The sequence below is a fragment of the Tinamus guttatus genome, unplaced genomic scaffold (genome assembly GCF_059628265.1).
Source record: "Tinamus guttatus ecotype Peru unplaced genomic scaffold, ASM5962826v1 Tinamus_guttatus_pri_ptg000297l, whole genome shotgun sequence".
In the NCBI taxonomy this organism is placed as follows: domain Eukaryota; kingdom Metazoa; phylum Chordata; class Aves; order Tinamiformes; family Tinamidae; genus Tinamus; species Tinamus guttatus.
In genome coordinates, this window is record NW_028288831.1 from 196,277 (window position 1) to 219,363 (window position 23,087).

Here is a 23,087-nt window from a genome sequence, read left to right on the forward strand (position 1 = left end):
AGAGAAGCAAAGCAGCAGAACAGAGCTGGCTTTGGCCTCCTTCCTGGGTTATTTTTGCCCGTTTCAAGGCCTGTTTTTCAGTTTCTGTTGCTGCCGGCACGCTGGACCCGACTCCCAGCAGGGCTTCGTGGCCCCGGGAGCGGCAGGTGCCTGCGAGCGGCCCCCGCTACGGCCGCGTCCGCACGGAGCGGCACCGGCCTCGGGCCCGCGCCAGCCCGGACAGGGGCTCCGAGCATCCCGGGACGCCCCGCGGGAGCGGCCGGCGCTGCCTCCCCTGCAGGGACTGAGCGGCAACGCTGCCCGGCCGGGGGAAAGCGCCGTTAAACGCGCAGCAAAGGAGAGAGCTTCTGTTTCAAACAGACGCCGAAGACCCAATAATGCTTCCCTACGCTAAACCAAATCAAGGTGTTGGCACACCCCTTCTTGCCCTGATCCAGATTTAATTCCCTCTGGAAGGAAGAGGAGAAGGGGCGAAAAATTTTGCATCCTGTGTGTGATCTGTCCATCTACCAAAAGAAACCTAATGACTTGAGTAGAGAAACCACGGAAACAGAATAAGCAGCTGTAGAGAAACCACAAAAACAGAGCACGCAGCTGTACTGCTTTGCTGCACGACCGAGCACCCTCTCCATGCAGCCATCTCCATGCTAGCAGGGCACGAAAGCAAGGCGCTTTCATTTCGGATTTCTTATAATCTTCTGCCAAATGCCCTTTTCCCGTAGCTCATCCACATGCGTCCTGGTCAGAGATCAGGATTCATCGTTTTTTTTCTTAAAAAAAAAAGCCTTTACAATAACTAGAATGTGAACAACAACGTGATCTAAGTCTTTGCTTACCAAACGGGACAAGGGCACGCGCGCGTGTGTTGAGAAGGGCACTCACTGCTCAATGCGCACGGCTGCTGAGCGCTACCACGCTACAACGGCAAAAAAGGAAAGGGGACTACACAGAAATAGCTTACGGGCTGAAAGGCTCTGTACAGGAAGAGCTGCAAGCGCAGCCTGCTGCCAGCCCACGGCTGGAGTCTGCATAGATCCTCGCTTGCAGTTCAGCTGCCAGGAGAATCTATCATTGGGAGCTGAAAGACTGACGTCTCCGCCACCGCTGCAAGGAAAAGAGGCAGCTGAAGTGTCAGACAACTGCAGAAATCAAACGAAAGAAGAGCAATTGAAAGACCAACCAGAAAAACAGTATGAAGCCTTATCAGAAAAGTTCACTTGCCACAGAGTGGGTAAGAGCAGCTGCTGTGGTGAACGTGGCAGGAAATGTCCCTCCTACCTTTGGAGACAAAGACAGAGGCTTCATCTTGCCCCACTCAGAGCTTCCCCCTGGTGGAAGCCCCAGCTCAGGCAGAGGTCCCTGCTGACGGGGCAGGAAAGGTCAATCACCAGCAATTCCCTTTCTGGCCAGGCCAAGAGAGACACCCGTTCATCACCACCACGAGACACCACTACAGTCAGCTGCACCCTGCTCCGGCCCAGGAGAGGGTTATCAGATAACAAGACTCTTTTCACGGTCCAAGAAAGGCAGCTCCTTTCCTGAGCCAAAAAGGAGGCTTCATATCCCAAGCCTCAATGGCGACTATTCGCTGAGGCAGTCCAGGGAATATGGATTATACTCCTGGATCAAGCACAGGCCTCCTCCAGGTAAAGTCTGGAACCTCTAAAGTGCTCCTGCTAATGCTAACAGATGAACCCTACCCTCCCATGCCCAGCAGTGAGAGGGGGTAATACAGTTAGTGGTATAACAAGCACTAGCATTTAACCATTCATCAACTCCCATATGGATTGCGGCAGTTTTCGGAAATGCACTTTTGGGAGATATTTCCTATGAGAAGATGATGTTTGGGATTTGAGGGGTAGGTGAAGTGCACGCCACAGCACACTTTGTCAGTAAAACCGTTGCCTTGGAAGGTGACGTTCCCTTGCAGGGTCAGTGGAATAAAGCACCCTGCAAGGAGCTATCTCGCCATGTCACCAAACAGCAGCTCTCGGTTTGGTTAGAATGATTCCCTCCTCCCACAGTGGTTTCAAGAGTTCACAGTGGTTTAACCCAACAGTTGGGGGACACAGAAGCTGAGAAGACCCCCGTTGTGAATGAACGTGCAGAGTGAGGGACTGCAAAAAGAGCAAAACCCTCTCTGAGTAAGGATAACCCCAACAGACACCTTGAATCTCATCGGGAACAGGGGGAGGGCAGGCACTGGAAGAACTGGGAAGTGGAGGAAGGTAATGCCAACACAGGGAAAGTGCATGGTTTGGAGTGGTCTCGGAGCAGTTCTGCAGTGCAAACGTACGGGGAGGGGTGTGGAGAAATCCCTTCTGGAATGCTGCATGAAGAGAGGTAAAGATTGGCATCCATGTGGCAGCGGACTGGGTAGGGGGTCCGTTTCCAGCAGCTCTACCCTGTTCTTCACATTTAGTGGGTTTCAATCACCACTGGCTCATAAACTCCAGATGAGACCCTGAGGAGGTAGAGGGGAAGATGATGAGAAAACTAGGTTGTTTTCCTCAGTTGCTTATAGCAAACAAGTTCTGCTTCAGAGCTCTCCACTTAGGAACACTCTCCTCTAACCCCACAGAAAATCCTGAAAATAACTTGTCAGTCTGGCAAGAAGTCAACCTGCATAACACAAAACAGACAGCTACGTGGCAAGCTAACACTAGAGCATTTGAAAGAGTTGGGCGTAACACAAATCCTTCTAAAAGGGAGAGGAAAGGGGCTGAGGGGAAAAGAGCCAGAAAAGGCTCAGTTCCCAGCTTTGCTACTGCAGTTGGCACATCTTTGCATTTACCATGTTGCCTTTTTTACCTCAAAAGGTGCTATAAAGCTTAGCAACTAGCCAAGACACTGCACTAAAAGTTATTGTGGCAAGACACAGTTTTATTTGTCTGATCAAGTTCTCTTGGAAGTCTTTCGTGAGAGAACCAGCCCTCGACAGACGTGAGGAGGAAACAAGAAGGACCCATAAACCAGACGTGCATTTTTGCTGCAGTCCAGCAGGAGGCAGAGCCTTCAATTCCTGCCTTCAACTGGGTACAGACACAAACAGGGACAAACCGCTACCATTTTGTCCTTTTACCCCTTATTCTCATTTCTTGGATCTAACAGCTTGGATCTAACAGTTAAGATTGAATTATCCTTCTGAGCTTCCACTGGGAACTGCACACAAACCCCCGGGCAGCTGTAGCCTGTCACCAGAGGGATCCTGGGATATTAATGTGGGAATAAAACCACAGGACATTTAGAAATCTCTCCTGTAGCAAACGTGCAAGTTTCCTGGATACAAAGAGCTCACTAATAACCTCTGCAGTCCCTCTGCCTGCCAGCTTTTCAGGAAACCTACCTGTTTCCCAACTGAATACCACTCAGTGTAGTTGTGCCATCTCTGCTCACAAACAGCCTCAGGTTACTGTCTGCAGATACGAAAAAAAAAAAAAAAAGCAAGAAATATCAAAATCCAGAACTGCTGACAAACCTGGCATGCCCCCCCATGCATTACACAACATTCAGCAAGGGAATAAGTCCATTTCTGCAAATGTATGGGCACACTTAGTGGTGTTCCCACAGTAACAGTGCCCCTGGGAACTCCTCTTCTTGCTGTAAAAAGGATCCTCATGTATAAATCAACCACAACATTAAGCTTTGGAAGAGTAAACTCACAGAAATGAATTCACTCATATTCTACAGCTGCTTCCTTTAAGACATTACATTGATTTAAGCTCTTGGCCAGTTTAAACACATCTAGACATATGACGTGGGGCCCCATCTCTAGTTATAGTCATAATTGGAGAAGAAATCCAGCCTTTTCTGCTGATAATTAAAAAAGTGGTTATATTCAGTGTAGTTTTCACCCACACTAAGTGGGGTGTAAGTCCCTGCATTAAAAAGAGGTTTCTCATGTCAATGACTTAAGGTGACTAACGGGAAACTACAAAAGTACCAATAGCAAAGGTTTAAAGCCTATCTAAAACCACAGCTAGATAAAAACAATGATTAGATTGATTTCTAGCCTAAACCCGTCAGTCATTATTACTTTTAATTCTCTTAATAGATGCTGTGACTGCAAGGGAGAACCCCTCTGTCTCATGCTCTTTCGGAGAATCCTGATCACAAGCCGTGTTGCAATCCATCTTTCTTCCCTTCTTTTTTGCTAAGACATGTGCTGCTTCCCCTTTGGTTGTAGCTCCCCTCCTTTAAAATACTTTTGGGCTGACCCTGGACAAAGGCTATAACAGCAGTGCAGAGAACTGATGCAACTCATTTCTACTGCCCTGAAGAACCAGGATCCCCTTTCCCACCACCCTGTATATTTAAGTCAGCATTCCACCTCAGCAAATGCTGTTTACAAATGGATGTGCAGCTCTCAGATCCACAGTTTTACCAAATGTGGAAACATCTAGCAAGCGCTGAAAGCAAGTTATTGTCAAAAGGGGAGGGAGCATCTGGCAAATCACAGATGTAAAAGCTTTGCAGTTTTACTACAGGAACAGCCAGAACTTCCCTTTGGAACTCATCTCCTCACCTTCAGTATTGCTGACATCTGTGAAGTCCTGACTCTGCATTATTTTCTCCACTATATCATCAGCATCGATCCTGGTGTCATCCACTCTGGTTGGGTGACTCTCCACTGAATCCTTTTTCCTTCTGGGAGAAAAAAATAAAGGGAAAAGCTGAGCAAATTTTCAGAGCAGACTTTAAGATGCTCTCCTGCTTCCCTTTGCAAAAGCATTCTTTCCATTGACTTCCTCAAATTTACTGCTGCTTGAGGACAAAGAAGCTTTTGGACTTTCAGTGTTGCCTTCCCAGAGGCTTTGCTCCAGGTACGTACCGGGAAGGTCTATCCATGAGCAGGGCCGGCCTCGGGGGCCGAGGGGGCTTCTCTAGTTTGTGATCCCGCTCTCCCTCCGGACACTCCACTGTCATGCTGAGCCCCCCAGATGCGCTGCTGCTGGTGGACGTGTTCCGGCGATGGGTCAGGTCGGACATACTGGAAGAACGGGAGTGCTCCGTGCTGTAACCTGCGGATACAGAGCGATTACAAAACACATCTGCACCGGTCAGCTTCAGGCCAGCATTTCTGCTCCCATAGACTGAGGTTTGTGCATAGATCTAGGAACTCCCATATAGCTACGTAAGCAGAAACTGCAAAGTCAGACTGCAGAGCTGAGCGAGACGCGCCTGCGAATCACTCGAAACAGCTTGTTGCAGGATAGTAAAAAGAACGAGGCTGATGCTGGTAGAGCCTCTTGATCAATCATTACCAGAGATTTTGGACTGCTGGCTGGCGTAGCTAGAGTTTCGCGAGTGCCCTGAGTGGAAGACTTCCTCTGGACTGGACAGATTCTGGTCTGGTTCTTCTGGGACACCTGCCAAGAAACAACAGGACATTTCAGTTACACCACAACCAAGTCAGCACATTGTTCCCTGCCCCAGGTTAAAGGCTTATCTTAGGACACTAGGTTGAGGAAAGGGCAAGCCTTGCTGTACAGGCTAGCATAGAGCTTAGAGGTGGCTGTGGTGGAGTATGAAGGACAGCAACAAGCTTCTCTGTCAAGCTTAGCACTAGCTTTAGTATGCAGTGCCTGAATTTACAAGGTCTAGAATCCAGAAAGATAGGTCATGGTTGAAGCTATAGTTAAAAACCTTAAGCTAGGAATAAATAAATAAATAAATAAAAAATAAAAAAAGAAACAGAAAGGCCACTGGCAATAAGTTATTACCCTTGCCATTTTGGTGCTTCTCCTGCTATAACATTTCCCCTTCTATGACTTGAGAGAGACTCCAAGCCATTTAAGTCGCACTTGAATTTGGTGCCCAGACTTGAGCGTTGCCCCTGCCCCTGCTCCCTTTCAGAAGGGTCATCTGCAACTACACGAGCGTAACACATCAGCCAGGTTTGCTAGGGACACTTGCACGCTGTGCTAGGCCACAGAGGTGACATGATTACAGTTATTTTGGTGTAGTGTGTGTCTATCTGCTTGCACATTTGGACTGTGCTGAGGAAAAAAAAAACAGCTATGGGAAGATTCAGTGCCCTTGAAAATGGGCTCATGCAGAAGCCAAAGGACTCTGCATCAGCAGCTGGAACAAGGCCATTAGCTCTCAAACCAACCACTAAAATCTGCAGAGGAACTTTTCTAGAAGATAAGCCTGAGCAACAGAATAGCTGAGTGGAGAACAATGTTAAGTGTCACTAAACACAAGGGAAAGCAGGGATGAGTGCAAAACATGAATTATTAAATCTTCAGCAATAAGAACAAACTGCTTTATCTCCAGTAACAGAAGTATGTGTGCTGCAAAATTCATGCTTCCTCTCCACAATTACATTTATTACGTGCTTTTGGGTTCTTTAACTTTTATTAATGAGTAAAGGGGTGAGTACAGGAGTGGAGAAAACATGGAAAATTAATTTGTGCTTGCAGTTGTCGCAGAAAAATCAAACGGAGCCCAGGCACAGGCAAACCCTGCGTGAGCCTCCAGGACATACCCGAGCTGAGAATGGTGGGTCTTGGCTTGCTCTGGCGGAGAGAACCGATGGTGGCCGAGCTGCTGTTGCTGCTCGTGGTGCCCTCACCCTTACAGGTCAGCTGCAGGGAGGAGTCCTGGCCCGGGATGGTGATGGATTTAGCGGTGGAAGGAGGCCTGTAATCAGAAGTGAAGAATGTTACAAACTGTTAGGCGGGGACTAGGAATCACCAACCACACTGGCACTTTCCCCTGCAGCCTATAAAAAGGGTCCCCCCTGCCCTTCCTGAAGCAGCGGGGAAGCTGGCAGGGTTTTGCACCTAGCAACACAACCTGAAATTTGCTGTTGCTTCCCTACACGCAAGGCTTGGATCTTCTCTACTTCATAATTCATGTGGATGACTGATTTATGAACTTTGATCAAGAGAAAGAGCATGTCCCCAGGGTAAATTAAGGCAAAAAGGGACCTCCAATCATTTATATAAGGGCACAGGCTCTTAGCCTTTTAGGCTGCAGAATCCTCAAGAAAAAGAAATCAAGAGCTGCTCTGCCCCAGCACAGACTCCAGCGGCCAATTTGCTTCTGTCTGGCTATAAATTCCAGCACCGTTTCGTTCCACCTTTCTAACTTAAATCAAAAAAGTCCAATCTACCCGTAAGTACTTTTAAAATGTTCAAATAACCTTTCCGCTTTCCAGCTGGAGATTAAACCCCCCTTTTCGGTGAGACTAAAGTATTTTGCCAGCTGTCAAAATTATTTTTTTCTGCTTATTCTGCCTGCTCTCAACATCCTTTTGCAAATGTTGACTCCAGGACAGAACTGCAAGTGCCTGGAACTCCCTCCTTTCCTCCAGAACGGTTTTTGGGTAGAAGCCATGGCATGTGCAGCGTGGCAAAGTTAATATTCCTGTTGGAACCCTAACTTTCCTAAAGCCTGAAGGCTGCACTGTAACTAACTGATTATACTATGCTTTTAAAGTGAGGACTGAGAAAGAAAATATTTTATTTGTCTCAGTTGGCGCTCTGGGGTGAATGATATTAGAGAATCTTTCAGTATTTGTGGGGAAAGAGTGCAGCACTGAAAAAACATTTCATATGGGCAGCAAAACTGCTGTGAAGGTTTCAGGAAAGCCACAGCGCGCCTTCCCCGGGGGAAAGAGTTCCCTAATCATGTTATCAGTGATTTATTTACACCTGGGTACTTTGGGGGCTTTGCTTCACAGGTTAATACGGCATTTAGTCTTAAACAAACTGCTCCAGCAGCAGCAGCTGCCAGAGGAGCCCGCGTGGCTGTCAGGTCAGGCAAACAGACGGCTCCTCGCTCCGCTACGACACCCAGGAGGAGAAGGGTCATTAGGAAGTGCTCAGGGAGCTCAATCTGGACTGACTTTCCAGCAGTTTAATTCCTGCCTAATGCTCTAATGAGAGCCGTTTCTCCAAAGCTCTACTGATTAAGGGCTATTCTATGTGCATAGCTGCAGCTTCTAGACTTTTGCATGCCAACCATATACAAAGGAAGAATGGGCAGGACTACAAAAAAATAAAGTGGTTTGACTTTCAGGCTAGCCCCGTGTATATTAAATTGCTATTTATATTCAATGCCATGTAGCTTTCAGGCATTTCAAGCATGGAGTTTTCTTTCATAGTGAAAATGCAACAGGTATTTATTATTTATTGTTGGACATCCTAATAACCTAGATTTAAAACATCTGCTAATGTAACCAACTTACGGTTTAAGATATTCAAACCTTTCTTATTAAACTTCCTTCTGAAGCAGAAATTTTTCACAATTAGATGACACTGCATTTAGGCTTTGAAAGTCTCCAAGTGCTGCAGCACTATGGAAAGTCATTCACAAAACAAATTGAATAAGAATTAAATAGCATTTTATAACAAGAATGCAAGTTAATTTATGCACTTTAAACTAGCTCCTAAAATTAGAACTTTTAGTACAGAATACTGCTGCTACAAGAGATGACCTTAAGGTAAAGCTTTCTTCTTTTATACTGTTTGGAATCAGTGCAAAATATTTATATCTGTACATGGCAATCCTGCTGTATACTGTCCACAATCTATAGCATACTGCCAGACTGGCTTGGATTGCAAAATCTTGCTACTTTATACTGCAGTATAAAGGCACAGTTTGTTATTTTTTAGCTTATTCTCTAACAATTCCTATATCAATAAAACTCCTTCATAGCTTAACTACATTTATTCTTTCTTACAGTAATGTTTTAAAATAAATTTACATGATTCTTTAATAGTTGTTGATTGCTAATTAATATACTCTGTGAGCAAAGGTCCCTATAGAAGGAAAAGAAAATCAATGTGTTTTGGTGTTGAAGTATCTTTTTCATAGCTTTGATTCAACATCTGCGACCCACAGATGTTACTGTCGATTATGACATTCAGTGCCAGGACTCTTCCAAACCCCGGACACTTCCCTTTAAAACTAGGTAAAGAGGAGCAGAGAGCACAGACAAACCAACTGCACAGTCTGGCTGCGCTGTTCTGGTTTATTCATCAGTCTCACCAGTTTCAGTCCTTCTCTGGTGCTTCTGAATCCCAGGAACATCTCCTGCTACCCAGAAATTAGTCCCCAACAAAGAACTGCACAGGAACCACATGTCTCTGTCTCCCTAGAATGTGATGAGCACCCAGAAACTCACGTTTTGAAGCAGGGATCTCCTGAGAGCAGGGACATCCCGATCGTGACCTGGAGAGAGGGGACAAGGCAGGTCATTAACCGCAATGCAACGGGCTCATCGTGGCCAGGAGATCAAGGTCTACATGGAGAGATTAAGCAGATCTGGTTCTTCTCCAAAAAAAGCAGCTTTGGGGATTTAGCAAGATACTTTCCTCCCTGCCCCAAGCACTCTCCATTGCAGCAGCTCCATGGGACACCACCCTGGCAACCCTAACAACAGAATTCAGACTTTTTTCCCCCTTTGTGCTTTCTTGGATGAAATGCTGTTATTGAGTGTCATCCCGTGGCCAAATGCATAAAAATATCAGTGCGACTCTGATAATGGGAAACTTCCCAAATCAGAGTAGCAGCATGAAATCAAGCTGGTTTGTGGCTAAGATACATAACAGGATTTTCTCTCAGGTCTAGCATTGCTTTCTGGCAGTGATCTGAGCTCAACAGTCGGCTTCCCGCTGGCGCAGTACCGACTGCTGTACCTTTAGGATGGAGTTGTCCTGTCGGGTGTTCTTCGTATCATATCCTTCCAGCAAGCAGCAACGGACGGTGGATCCAGAGCCCGCAAATTCTGCCAGATTTAGATCAGCAAAGCCCAGCTGTGGCCAAGAAAACAATGGAGAGGGGAAAAAAATGACTCAGTGGAGAAATACAGTGTGTCCCATAGATGAAAGGAAAACGGTGCATCTGTGAGGGCAGGCAGAAGCACGAACCAGTGCAGGCTGCCACGGGGTTGTGGTTACAAGGATCCATTATGCTTGAGGATGGGAAAGACCACACTTAATCCCGAGGCAGGTGAACACCCGGAGCCTGCAGGAAGCCCCGTGCGGAGGAAGGAAATGCAGCTGCAGCTCTGGCCAGGACAGCGTTAAGCGGCCTGCAGCCGTTGCATAACCAAGGACATGGAAGGCACTAGGTCAACGATGTGGAAAAAACAGAATCACATACGCAAACACAAGGCACTCTTTGTATTGGGCCGGCCCAGAACGCAGCCGAGCATGTGAAGCAGGAGACGAAAGGATAACGCTACAGCTGAGAGGCACACTGTCCTGGGAAGCAAACTGGAGATGTGCAGGACGACAAGCTGGGAGCCAGTGCAGGTGTGAAACCCAAGAGTCTTGCAGGAGGGTGCGAAATCCTTGTAAGTGGCCCACTTGAGAGACAGATCTAACAAAAGAAAGGAACCGGGTACATGAAAATGCGCGATGAAGCAAGTAGGGAACAGGAGAGAAAGTCAAAGACAACAGGCAAGTCCAAAGAGGGTAGTGAGGCCTCAGCAGTAAGGAGGAGCACAGTGAAGAGCAGTTCAGGCCTAAGGACATGTGGTGCTTTGTCAACTGCGCAGGCTGGCAGGGAATAACACAAACCACAGGCTCACGGATGAACTCTGGCTCCCATTGTTCCAAGCAAAAGTCTAAACCATACCCAGGACATGCCTGCACTAGATAAATGATTCAGGCGGTGGGAGCAGCAAGATCCAGATACCTCCAGCTCCTGCTGCCCCATTGTGAGAGGGAAACAAATGCTGATGGCAAATAAAATAAGTGGGGGAAGAAGGAACATTTCTTCAACAGAAAAAGGAAGGAAAGAAAGAAAAAAAAACCCAACAAAAGCCCCTATCTTCATCCTCTTCTCCCTACTTCCGAATTCCCTTACCTCAACTGTTTTCCAGTCTTTGCTGTTCCACAATTTCATAGCAACTTTTCTAGCCAAAGGCCACACTGCTTGCTGAATATTCACTGATAGAGGAAGAACAGTGATTTATCACCTTCCAAAGAAGAACAGCACAGGGGAGAGCCACAGAGGGACCGCAACGCACAGCCCTTCAGCGTATCAGGGTTACATGATGTGACTCCGCGGCAGAGAACACGGCACAGAAGTGGCCCAGATCCAGCTGCCACTTCCTCCACGAAAGTGCTAACACACTCCAAGGCCCTCCGTAAGGAGACGGAGGGCAGAAGACAGTGTGGGAGAGCGCTGCGACGTCCTACACGGCATGCTGAGGTCAGAAGCTTTTGCAGGAAGCAGACTCCCAGTAGATGGAGGAAGGATCCCTTTACAAAAGGATGTTTTCAGATTTAACCTTTCTGAATAGTTTCCTCAGTTTTCCAGCCAGCTGATGGTGTTTTCTTCCGGCTCAGGGAAAGAGTTTGTGCTTTATCAGTTCTTCCTGTTGGCTCCCGCTCTATGACCCCTGACACTGAAGTGACATTAACGTCAAACTGAAAGGTGAGTCTATGGAAATTTAACTTCTGGATAGGGTCACCTTGAACACAAACAGTCAAATTGCTCTTAATCCCTGCTAGAGGGGGATATCAGATAGGCCATTCCCAAGTAGCATTTTCATTTACATCTATCACCATAATTAGAGGTGATTTCAATTGAATGAGAACAGCTTAAGAAGGTGAGGACTCATTGCTCAGGAATGGGAAGACAGATCCATGTTGAAGTTACTCCTGCACAAACGCCCAGCGTCAACTTCTGCTAGAAACGTTAGGAATACCAAGTAACTCAATTCTGCCACCAAGACAGGCCTGGAAAAGAATTTGGTCGAGCCTGGTCCAGATGCCAAAGACTGCAACACCCTCTGGGATGACATCTCTGGTCTCTGAACTGCTGAAAAGCTCGGGTGCTTTTCTGTTGAATTCAAGAACACACCTGTCCAGAAGGAGCCGTGAAAGCCCCTGAAGGACCATCACACCCAAGCGAGGTGTCCCACCTCTAAGCAAGAGACTGAGCAACACAGCAGCCCAGGAGAAGACAGCTGCTTGGGTTTTGGCCTCTAATTCTGGTTTTGAGCAACTAGAACTCTTTTTAAAAATGCCCCTAAACTCAACTAGAGACTGAGCAAAAGGGAAGTAGATTGGAGCATTTCCTGAGTAACAGCCCAGGTTAACCCCACCGTGAAGATGTGCCTGCAGGCTTCCTTGCATTCTGCATTTTTAAATATTGCAGGAAGCTTCAGGATAGACGTTAGAGTGGGATCAGCCTAGTGCATTTACTCCGTCTCTCAGGGACTTTTCCTCTTCTCTGCTGCTCCCTCACTGGGCTGGCAGCTCTGCAGAAGGAGGAATTACCCCCGCCCAGTGCGAAGCTAGTGAAAGAGAAGCTAATGGCCCCAGAGACCAGTGTCCTAATTAGCCACAGAAAAAGAACAGTGTGGGCAACACCGCCCTCATCCCAGACAGCACAACAGTGCCACGAGCGAGGGCAGGTCACCCCGCAAACCCATTACATCCCCAGCCTCGGGAAGGATATTGATTAGAAGGAATTCTTACAAGGCTGTGCGTGACCCGGACTCCTGTTTATTAGAAACCAGCATCAGCAACTCATTTTCAAACATGACCTCAAGCTCTGCACTAGCTTAGTTTTAACACTGTCTCTTGTTCCAGCAGAGAGGAAAGAGGGTGGCATCCAACTCATTGTTTCTCCCACAGCGTGAACAAGAAAATGGGGGAAGAAAAGCATAAGCCTTGAGGTCCCCTGTGCTTTGGAAGGCAACGATTTCTGCAACAAGCTTCTGCTTGTGCTCGCAGTGCAGTGAGGTACCTACCAAAGCTGGTTTCTGTGTTCCAGAGAAGAGAACTGGAGTCAGGATTTCTTTATTGGCTAAGGGTGGCCACAAGCCAGAGAGTTCACATCTGACTCAGAACTTCCCCAAAGTCTGAGGACACACAGATCATCTCCCCAGCCCACTTCTCAAATCCACATCAGTGCAATCTGGATCCTATCCCAGCAAGTCAATATTTTGGGGAAATCATTTAACTCAGGCCTACATTGAAAACTGTTTCTCCAGGCTGTTTCGCACAGCAATTGTGCTGCTTTCTGACCATCCACCCACTGGTTTCTACCAGACATAAAGCACTGACAGAACACAAGACTGATTGCCACTCTGCCACAGTTGCCCTTTCTTTGCTCTTACCTTGGAGTAGGTTTTTCCGCCCTTCAGCTCCTATAATGGGAGACAAAACAAACAGGAAAAGCAGCTATTATATGTGCTGGGGAAACAGAGGGAAAGTCATTAATCAATACTGGAATTTGCTCTCAAGATTTCACAAACTTCTGTCTCTCAAGGGTACTCCCAACCAGTTCCTCTCACCCTCCATAAATGTCTTTGCTGGGGAGGGAGGCTCCAAACGCTCCTTTCAGGTTACACCCTGGCCCAAACAATCCTTCCTTCCTAGCACATTTTTGCCACCAAAAGAGGAATTTGGAACTAATGCCAATACACATATTGGTGGTACTGTTTGGCAGAAGCAGCAGCTTGATGCTCACCTTACGGACAGACACTCGGCAGACGCAGGGGTCCAGGAGTCCTGTGGCCGGGTTGGCACTCATTTTACACACAAAGGTGAATTTCTTTTTCCAGCGGACGCAGTTTTCCTGAACTTCTTCTCTACGGGAAATCAAGAAAACACAGCCTTCAGAAAAGGGACCAAGTCGAATCAATCCCAGACTTTTTTTTTTTTTTTTAAATGACTGTCAACCTGGTCTGCAAAGATCCCTCTTTGCACAAGCCTAACTTGGTCCACACCACCTGAAGCTGCACCACACGGTGCTATGGCAGCAGCAAGCAGCCTCACTAGCCAGTGCAGATAAATATTCCATCTAGGTTACAGGCTATAGACTAATCATCTCATCAGCCTTTACCTTTAAAGCTCTTACAAGCTCTTCCACTTTTCCTGCTTAACCGGTTTAGCTCAATTCCTTGTCCAGAAGGGACAGAGCCAAACTCCATTAGTGATGGGGCTGAAAGTTCTCAGGCTTATCTTCCTGCAGCAACGTGCCAGTTTTGTAGGGCCTTCTGTAGGGCAAAGGCGCTATCTGTCCTGGACTGCGTGTCCTTTCGAGGCAGTCATCGTGCTGGGAGGCAGCCAGTGGGAACAGCCAGCTCCAAGGAGGACAAAAATGCACATGGAAACACTCTTCAGCCCAAGCAGACAAGGATCAAGCCACGTGAAGACTGTGCTTCAAATCACACACGTGGTTCAGATTGTGAGTGTAAAAGAAACTGTCCCAGGCAGAGGGAAGGGGATTTTTCCCTTATGCAGCCTCTTACCGGTCTACCCTCATCACCCCTCTGAGCCAAATATGAACCAAGCGTAGTGTGAAACAGCAAAGGAAAAGGGGGAGGTCTGCTGAGCACGGGAACTGCTTCAGGCAGAGCTTCTGCAAAGCCCTCAAAGGGAGCTGAACTTGGCCTTGCAAAGGAGGGTCCAAGCACGCGTGGAGGGGAGGTGTGGGGACCTTCCGCGAGGCTCTCGAAACCCCTGATCCTCTGCAGGCGAGGAAGGGCAGCCCGATCTGATCCATTTATAGCTCCGAGCTCGGCCCTGAGCCAATTAAGATCTCCAAGGAACGAGGCTGGGAGAGGAGCGCTCTGCCCTATCGCAGCTATCAGCGAGCCCGGCTGCAGATGACTCTTATCTCGTCTCCTGGCATGGGGCAAAGGGGCAAGGGCACCAGATAAACCCTTTGCTTTAGCAGGGAAAGGGAAACTTCCCAGAGGGGCAGCTGCAGACACTGGCGGCGAGGGAAGAAAGATCCCTTGTAAAATTGCTTCAGCTCCACTCTGAGAAGGAAGAAGCACAAACCAAGGCACAGCCCAAGAGTCCTTGCTGTAAACTGGAGACGACTGTAACGTGACACAAGATACCAGGGAGGCATCAAGCCAGGAGGTCTCCCCCTTCCAGCCCTCTCATCTGTTTTTGTGGGAGTTCAATGTGCTGGCTAAGGTAAATGTGGCAGAGAATAAGAAAAAGGTGGCCAACAGATAACCAAACAGGGTAATCCTCTGCAGTGCAGATAAGAGCTGATCATCCCCATCCAAAACGTGGGAAAACAGAAGGCAGCAACTGCCTCAAGGCAGTAAACTTAAACTCCTTTCAGATAGGACTAAGGCTAAGCCACTAAAAAGTTAGGCATCTAAGTGCCAAAAATACCCAGGGTTAATTCAAGCTGAGGTCCAGTCCTTGTTCCTCCACTCAACTCACTGCAGCTCCTTCAGATAGGAGGGACGTTTCCAGAAGGATTGAAGAGGCTTTACCTATAATAAAATATTCACCAACCCAGCCTAATTTGTCAAGTTATATTTCAGGTATGAAATGCCTTAAGCTTGACACAGTTGTAGGCATCAGGAACATAAGGAAACTTCAGAGCTGGATAAAAAGGAATCTGTCAAATCAGAAGAGAGGACTATAAACAGCAACATGCCTCAGAAATGCAGGGAACATGCCTGGGATGCAAAAATACTAAACATTTGAGTGGCATTAGAGTCCCCTTTCCTTTGAGGAGGACCTGCTATTCTGCAGTAAGGCTAATGCTAAATTTGGTGTAGATTCACTGGAACTTCCAACTCAGTCCTGGAAAGCGGAATGATCTTCGAGTCCGTACGGGTACAATAGACTATTGCTACAAATCTGCTTCGCAAACACGTTTAGGAGCTCTAAATCCTGTCACAAGATACTATGTAAGTGACTAAGCTTTAGCACATTATAACTCACACTCCTGAGGAAAAAAAAAAAAAATCACATGTTCCTGTCTCCCCACAGCTGCTTAGTTCATTAGATCTGCAAGAAGTGCTTCAGTGTATGAGTTTTCTTACTCATGATTTCCCTTGCATTACAATGCAACTATGATCAAGCATCTGCTGCTTTGCTGTTCGCTCCAATGAAAGCTAATTACTTCAAAATGTGGTAAGAAGCACTGATTTGTGATAAAGGGCTCCTTCATAGCTAATTTGTTGTTAGCATAAGCTCTGCGAGCAGACAGCCTGCTTGCCCTCCAACACTTCTGCTGTGCATTAGGCAGGGGACAAGAGCAGGGTTTGCAGGGGGACCGTCACGGACCGCTGCGAACAAGAACTCGGCCTGCAGGTGCACGTGGAGCCTGGGGCCTTTCCTGTGTTCTGCACGGGGCTGAAGGGAGGTTACAAGAGAAATTCAGAGGCACTTTCCAGTCACAAGTTTCACAATCATTTAGCCTCTTCTTTCAACACTTAAAAAAAAGGAGTTTAATTTTTTTTTTTTTTTTTAGAATTAGGGGTCTGGTCCATATCATTAGACAAAGAAGTAGCATTACTGATTCAAGCGAAACCCTTAAAAAAATAAAAATAAAAAAAATCAGTTTCATGGTTCCTAAAGATGGCATGTGGGGATACAGTGGACTGTGTCTCTCTACCTCCCATCAAGCTACTATTAGGTTGATAATTTGAGAACTTGGAAAAAAAACCCCTAGAATTCTGATGTACAATTAGGAGCCCTCATGCAGAAACCATCTAGGCACAACCGGGTGGCCAGGGACGCCCTGAGGGCCGTTTCCTTCCCACCTAATCACAAGGTGCCTAAAAAGTGAAGCAGAAACTATCACCCTAAAACCAGAAGTGTCTAATTTTAAGTTTTACTCTGCATTTGAGGAGCCAGAAATAGATGAGACCAGTGCCTTGCACCAGGTGCCAACCCAATGGGGCTTCCAAAGGTTTATTTTAAAGAGCCGCCTTCCAAAGTTCTCCAAAGCTGTGTAATTACTCTCCCAGGCCTAAAATATGCCACCCCAAAATAAACCCATCCAGCTTGCACCAGTCTTTGGGACAAGAAGAACTCCACAGGAAGCTTTTGGGGGCCTTCAGACCCCTTGGTTCTCCAGGCACTGCCTGCAAGCCACAAGGGACAACCTGCTGTGTCCTCCTGCCCTTCACGCAGGCCCAGGCCCCAGGAGCACCTTGAAGGAGTCTCACCATAGCGTGGTGTGGGCCCACACAACGGGAAGCATCCACGGTTACAACCCGCTGGTTTATCTACCCTTCCATCCCGATCCTGGAGTCATTTCGGCCTGTGGGGAAGCCACAGGGCACCTCGAGGCTCGGAGCCGCTGTTCGCACGGTGGCTCTGGAAATGGCGGGGGGAAGCGACAGATTTGGGAGCATTTACCAACCGGGACGTTTCTGCTGTGGACAGAGCTGCACTTTCACGTTCCTAGTCAGCTTTTTGGCTGCCCGTGAGGTAGCTAAAGCAAACAGGCAGGAAGCACTTTTAGGAAAAGGCCACGTATAAAACACACGCTGTCCTTGACCGGCGTGGGCCTCTGCCCCACGGCCAGCCTAGCCGGTGAAACATCAGAAGCCCACACAGATTAGAGCTTCTATTTACGGACACCCAGGCCGCTGAGACATTTTTGCCCTGCCGAAACATTTAGAAAAGCAGATGTTTCATTTTTGCTTTATGCAGCAGTGATAACGTAAGCCATCTAGAAGTACAAGATTTCATAAAGAGGCCATACATTTACTGCCAAAACAAAGACTACCAAAAATAGCTTTCTAATGCCACACATTTCAGTAGAGCAACGTGTCCCAGTCTGACTGAAGCAGATGTGGGAAAAATCTTAGACTAAACGGATAGCATATAGATAAATAAATGCAAAGAGCGCCTCCCTCGCATTCCCTCCTCCTCGTTCACAGCAAGGGAGGGCGCTATCCAAATCCACGGTGTCACCCCCCGCTTCCCAAGATGCGGATCTGGGTCAGCTCCCTGGAGCAGAGCTAATCCTGCTGCTCGCTCGCGGCACACGGGGCTCCGCGCTCTCCTTGCCGCTTCATTCGGGAGGGCGGCATCGTCGGAGAAACATCTCAGTTGGATAATGAATGTGGAAGGTGGGAGAGACTTTCAACTAGGCCCACAAACAACCCCAGAAAAAACAGTTTTGGACCTGTCTTCTAAAATACATAACCATTCGCATGGCTGCATTAAACATTTATGTCAGCCCACAAGAACAGCAGATCCTGCGACAAACCGGAGGCCCAAGCTCTACCGATAAAGCATTGAAAACATTAAGATACATGAAAAAAATATAAGAGAATGTCAGCATTCATCTGGCCACTGGTTGTTTTGAGTTATGATCCAAAAGCTGTATGTGCACTTAAACAGTGAGCTTGGGACAAAACACTTAACTCCAGGATGGGTATTATTAAAGGAAAGTGCAGGACTGAGGCTTTGCCATCCAGCTGCCTTGCAAGAAATCATGATAAAAGAAGGAAAGAGGGCAAAAAAAGAGGCACTATCAGCAGACAGGGCTGTGACACTATCTTACCCCAGCACCGGCCTTTGCTGAGGTGCCTTTACCTGTTGTCCAGCTCGCAGGTGCCCATCACAGGTAGAAAGTGGAAGCAAACAAGATGTAAAAACCACTGCGGGGCACTGGGAAATTCAGTGGGAATAAATTGCAGGAATGAGCCATGGAATGAGCAGGAATGAGCCACGCATCCCTTGGGGAACACTGCACACGTTAGTAAAAAGCAGCTGTGAACACAATGCACTGAAACCCGTGCTGGTTTAGCACCTGGAGGTGTGCACAAGCGCTCGACGGCAAGTTAACTGCATGGAGAGACTCTGTCCTTCCTGACCAGGAGGGAGAGAAAGGACAGCTACTAATTCTGAACAATAAAGTTGCTCTGTTTTGGCCGAGCTTACATCACTTACTAGAACAAGAGCCAACCCAAATAGCTGCATGTGCCCCCTCCCCCTGCAAACAACCCCGTATTCTTCAGCTGACAAGTGCTGGTTGTTGTGGAGCAGACGTGAGCAGTTATGATGGAAAAATGGCTCAGGGACAGATGATGTAAACTGTGTTACCAAGAGAACTAAGCAAGCCTTTGTCATCCAAAACAAGTCTTATTTGGCTGTTCCACTGCAACTGTTTTGAGCAAGAGTTTGCTACCGAGGCCTGCGCAGCCACCGCCTACTCACCAAATTCACCCGTGTGTCCCCAGCAAATCCACACAGATGAACCAGGGCAGACGAGCCCATGGGTCACATCCCCGTCTCCACAGGGGCTTCTACCTACCCGCCTAGCTCTTCTTTTGCACCAGAGCCAAGATACGGAGATGTTCGCCAAGTGCTGAAAGCAATACTTGCAGGACAGGGTGTCTGGGGGGCGCAAGGTGAGCTCTGACACTTCCCAAGGTCTTCCTCAAGGTTTGCTCAGTTCCACCCCGCTGCAGGGCACGGACACACACCCGCTCCCTGCGCTGTTCCGTGCCCTTTGAGGTGGGAAGGAAGGAGGCAGCAAGGAAGGATAAAGCAGATGAGGGCAGAACAAGATGCAAAGTTAGCAGGAAATAAAACCAATACAAGGGATGGTTTAGAAGCCCTCCTAAAATTGAAGTTGACACCTAGTAGGAAAGTGACTGTGACACCTCCCAGGGAAGCAGCTGGTCAAACTGGCCACCACGAGCACTCCCAGGCGCATGGTAACAGCTTCTTTGATAGGCAACACTTCAGCTATGTCCGGACTCCGGTCACACGCGTCCAGGCACGTGTCTTTTCTAAGTGACAGCCGCAAAATGCCACAGCTCATGGGGAATGCGCCATAGGCGAGAGCTCCGCGATGCGCTGTATCGGACATACCCCAACTCGCTGCACAGCTGGGACATGCGGTCCAGCACAGCCGGGGCGTCTAAAACCTTAGCCAGAGGTGTAACAAACACTACTAGGGACAACACGAGTTGCTAAAAAACAACAAGGTGACTGAATGCTACAGCACAAGCTGCACAATGCGGGGAAAAAAGTGCCCCAAAAAGTCACCAAATAAAGGACCTTTAAGAGTTCAGCTATAGAACAAGTCTGATGAGTTTTGGAAGGCTGAGCAAGGGTAGAGAAGGGAAAATATTCCAGCGGGCTTGGCTGTTGTACACACGGCACTTTGCAGACCCAACACACATGGAAGAGACAGTCTGCTCTGACGTGCTCCTAACTTGCGCTGCCATTTGAAGTGGAGATGAAAAGCTGAGGCCTCAGGAAAGCAAGGACAAGCAGAGGCTGTAACAGTCAATATATTGCAGCATTCGCTGTTACGCACTGTGCTGAAGACAGCCCAACGCGGAGTAACACACATCCAAGGACTCCTCGCCACATCTACACAACACAAGTTCGTTTTGGGCAGGGGCCAGGGCCGTGTGCCAGCAGCAAAAACATCACAGGCACAGAGGAATCAAACTCCTAAGTATAAAAGGAAGGAATAACGAATAACTGGATGGATGACTCAGCTATGGAAATCCGAGTCCGTAATAACGTGTGTATTGAACGCCGAAAGACGCATTTGCTTTTTTGGAACTCCGATCATGTAGTGAATCACCCACTACCTCCCACCTCTATTGTTCTGATCGACTAAGTTGGAGCTGGATTAGCCAAGAAAGAATCATGTGCCAAGCTGCCGGGGCCTTTTCTTAGCGCTTTTCTTCTCATAAGCAAATTTGCAAGGATTTTGGGTAGACAAGGAGCAGATCTGCATTGCAGATTTCACTGGGGTCTGCCCAGGTCAGACCAAGCCACGACATTGAGGTTATTGTGCGCTGGAGCTGCGCTCTGCGGGCTCTCGAGGAAGCACCGACCCTGTCGTGGCCGCTTTGCGCTGCGGTACTCTGGGCTGCTTTACAGCTCACGTCCCCCGAGTTCGGAAGAACTTGTCTAATTCCGGGCCTAAAAAAATCTTTCAGACCTGATTTTCCACAACTGCGACCGCTGAACAATCCCAATGTGCTCCATGTGCAAAACAGGCACGTTAACTGCTTGACTGAGAAGGGCTCCCGGATTCTCACCTACGCTTCCAGCCAAGTCAGCCGGAGTCACGGAGGCCAAACCAGCCCAAGCTGAGACCTGCATGTGATGGGAGGAAGGAAGGCAGAGATGGGGGTGGATTTGGGTTGATTACCAAGAAGACTGCACAGTAAAACACAAAAAAAAGTCAGAGGGAGGGGGGCAAACTCCCTGCCCCTCTGTCCTTCCCCATGCCCATTTACTCTTCGGGCAAATCCCTGTTGCATTTTCACCCACAGCTCTGCAGATAAAGCACCGAAAGCTTCAGAAGGACCCAAGAACTTCAGAAAAACACTCTTGGGTTGTGCACAGGTGCTTACAAGAATTAGGTGGATTCGTTCACTGTATTTAGGAGGCCATTTATGTTTCCGGAATGGGTCATAGGTTGGAAAGTCTGTTCGCTTGTGGCAGAGTGTGGAAGCAAAATGAAGACTCACTGATTACTGGCTGCTGATGTATTTATAAACTTCCTTCATCCCATAAGTGGTAGCTGTCATTCTGAGCGATTCCAGATTTGCCCTTTGCTGTTAAACTCTTAGTGAAGGCAGCGGACTGGAAGCTGAAGGGGGAACAGATTATATCAGTCTTACATATTTGTCCTACACGGGCTGGGGGAGACGGCTGCAGCTCCATGAGGCAGGAAAGCTGTGTTTATAAACAGATGCTCTTCCAGAAGAATGTTACCTTTCAAAACAAACCAAAAAAAACAAACACAAAACACGACACCCCCCATTACAAGATGAAAACCAAGGTGTGGATCAGTTCGATATTCCAGCATTTTGCTGGGACAGTAAAGCCATGAAATGAGAACCATGCAGGGAACTGACAAAAGACTAGGAGCAAAATCCCTAACGTGAGTGACGCTTGTTCCTATGGGAACTTTTTTTTGCCATTAAGGGAAATTAATCTGTCTTTAGTTTGTCTTTAAGTGACATTTTCTGCCAGTATCACCCCGTTCCAACCATGAGAGTTTGCCAATGTAGCTGTATCACAGAAGTCTTTATACTGTGAATTGACACTCATATGAAGCCAAGTTCATTTCTGGAGTAACTCGGTTAATACTGCACGATGCAGCAGCACTGTAATTTGGCTCGAGTGCACTGAAGAGCCCTTCAGTAAATAAGCTGCCCAAAGTCAACCCCAGTGCTAAAAGTAGGCTTAGTTCCCCAAGAGGTAACACCCTGCTTTGCCCAGACATGTTCTGCTCTGAATCACACACACATGGAACATTTCTGGTCAAAAAGAAAAATACAACAGAGGAGAGAGCCCTGTATACCTTAGCAGCCTTTTTGATCCATCAACAACACAGGTGTTCCCCAACAGTCCCTTTTTACAAGCTTGTTTAGCTGTATAAACCAAGTCACTGGCTTGTAAGGTCCCAAGGCACGAGCACCTTCCCACTAAACCTTAGGCCCTTGTATTGCTGCTTAGAGCCTTTTGCTGATGAACCGCGGCCACGGTCCTGTGGAAGAGGTCTGTGATTCATTAAAGGAGCGCAGAGCATACGAGGAGCTGCACGGGCGGCTCCGCACCACGCTCGGGCTCAGATTCGCCTGCCCCGATCCTCCTTCCCACCTCTCCCCGTTGCCCTCACTCTGCAGCGTGCCAGGCCCAGCGTCGCGTTGCTCCGATACGCAGAGCTGGCAGAAAACCACAAACCATCTTCTGTCCAGGTTGTCCATCCAGGACGGTGAAATGGCCAGGTCAGATGCAGAGGGGATGGGAAGGGGGTCTGAGACGTAGCACTAAGATCAGCTCCTTGCACCCCTGCTCCTCTGCAACCACAGCTTCAGAAAAGCAATTCTCTGAGCCAGGCAATTTTATAAACTACATCCTGGTTAGCAGCAGAATATTGGAGGATTCTGCGTTTTGTTACAGCAGTTTGAGCTGCTTAGGCCTTTGGGAGACATTAGAAAAAGCTCCCACTGCTCTAGTGCCAGAAGTGGGTTTTTGAGTATTGGAGAGTATTTACCTCCTCCGTGGCTGTCACTACCAACCGCATTCAGATAAATGTCCTTGATTCGCCACTATTGTGCGCAAGTGACATTGGAGATGAGTGTGAATCACTTTCTGGAAGAAAGACAACATACAGATTTGTTTTGAAAGAACAGGCAGGCTTACATAAAGAGCAGGAAAAGCTTTTGCTATAACCTTACATCAGAAACTGATCTTAAAGAGAACGTTGTTCAAACAGAGGAGAGGCAGCTACGCCTAATATAGGGACAAGGGAGCATTCAGTGAAGCAGAAAGGTAGAAAATGTAATAAGAAAATTAAAATAATAAAATAAAAAAATAACACAGAGGAAAATACACTCCTGCACATGACAGGAT

The 23,087-nt window shown here is 47.7% G+C and overlaps 1 protein-coding gene across 1 annotated transcript in view; it reads right to left on the reverse strand.

Moving 5' to 3' along the window:
• Nucleotides 1-1,109: 1,109 nt before the first annotated feature.
• The window catches only part of EEIG1 (estrogen-induced osteoclastogenesis regulator 1), a 32,344-nt gene continuing 10,366 nt past the window's right edge, over nucleotides 1,110-23,087 (reverse strand). Inside the window, exons 3-12 of the mRNA XM_088527954.1 lie at nucleotides 13,444-13,564; nucleotides 13,091-13,120; nucleotides 9,651-9,767; nucleotides 9,137-9,183; nucleotides 6,491-6,645; nucleotides 5,265-5,369; nucleotides 4,832-5,021; nucleotides 4,526-4,647; nucleotides 3,347-3,416; nucleotides 1,110-2,464 (exon numbers count right to left, since the gene is read on the reverse strand). Coding sequence (XP_088384080.1) covers nucleotides 2,419-2,464; nucleotides 3,347-3,416; nucleotides 4,526-4,647; nucleotides 4,832-5,021; nucleotides 5,265-5,369; nucleotides 6,491-6,645; nucleotides 9,137-9,183; nucleotides 9,651-9,767; nucleotides 13,091-13,120; nucleotides 13,444-13,564 — 1,003 coding nt within the window. The 3' untranslated portion in view covers nucleotides 1,110-2,418. The remainder of the gene's footprint in view (nucleotides 2,465-3,346; nucleotides 3,417-4,525; nucleotides 4,648-4,831; nucleotides 5,022-5,264; nucleotides 5,370-6,490; nucleotides 6,646-9,136; nucleotides 9,184-9,650; nucleotides 9,768-13,090; nucleotides 13,121-13,443; nucleotides 13,565-23,087) is intronic.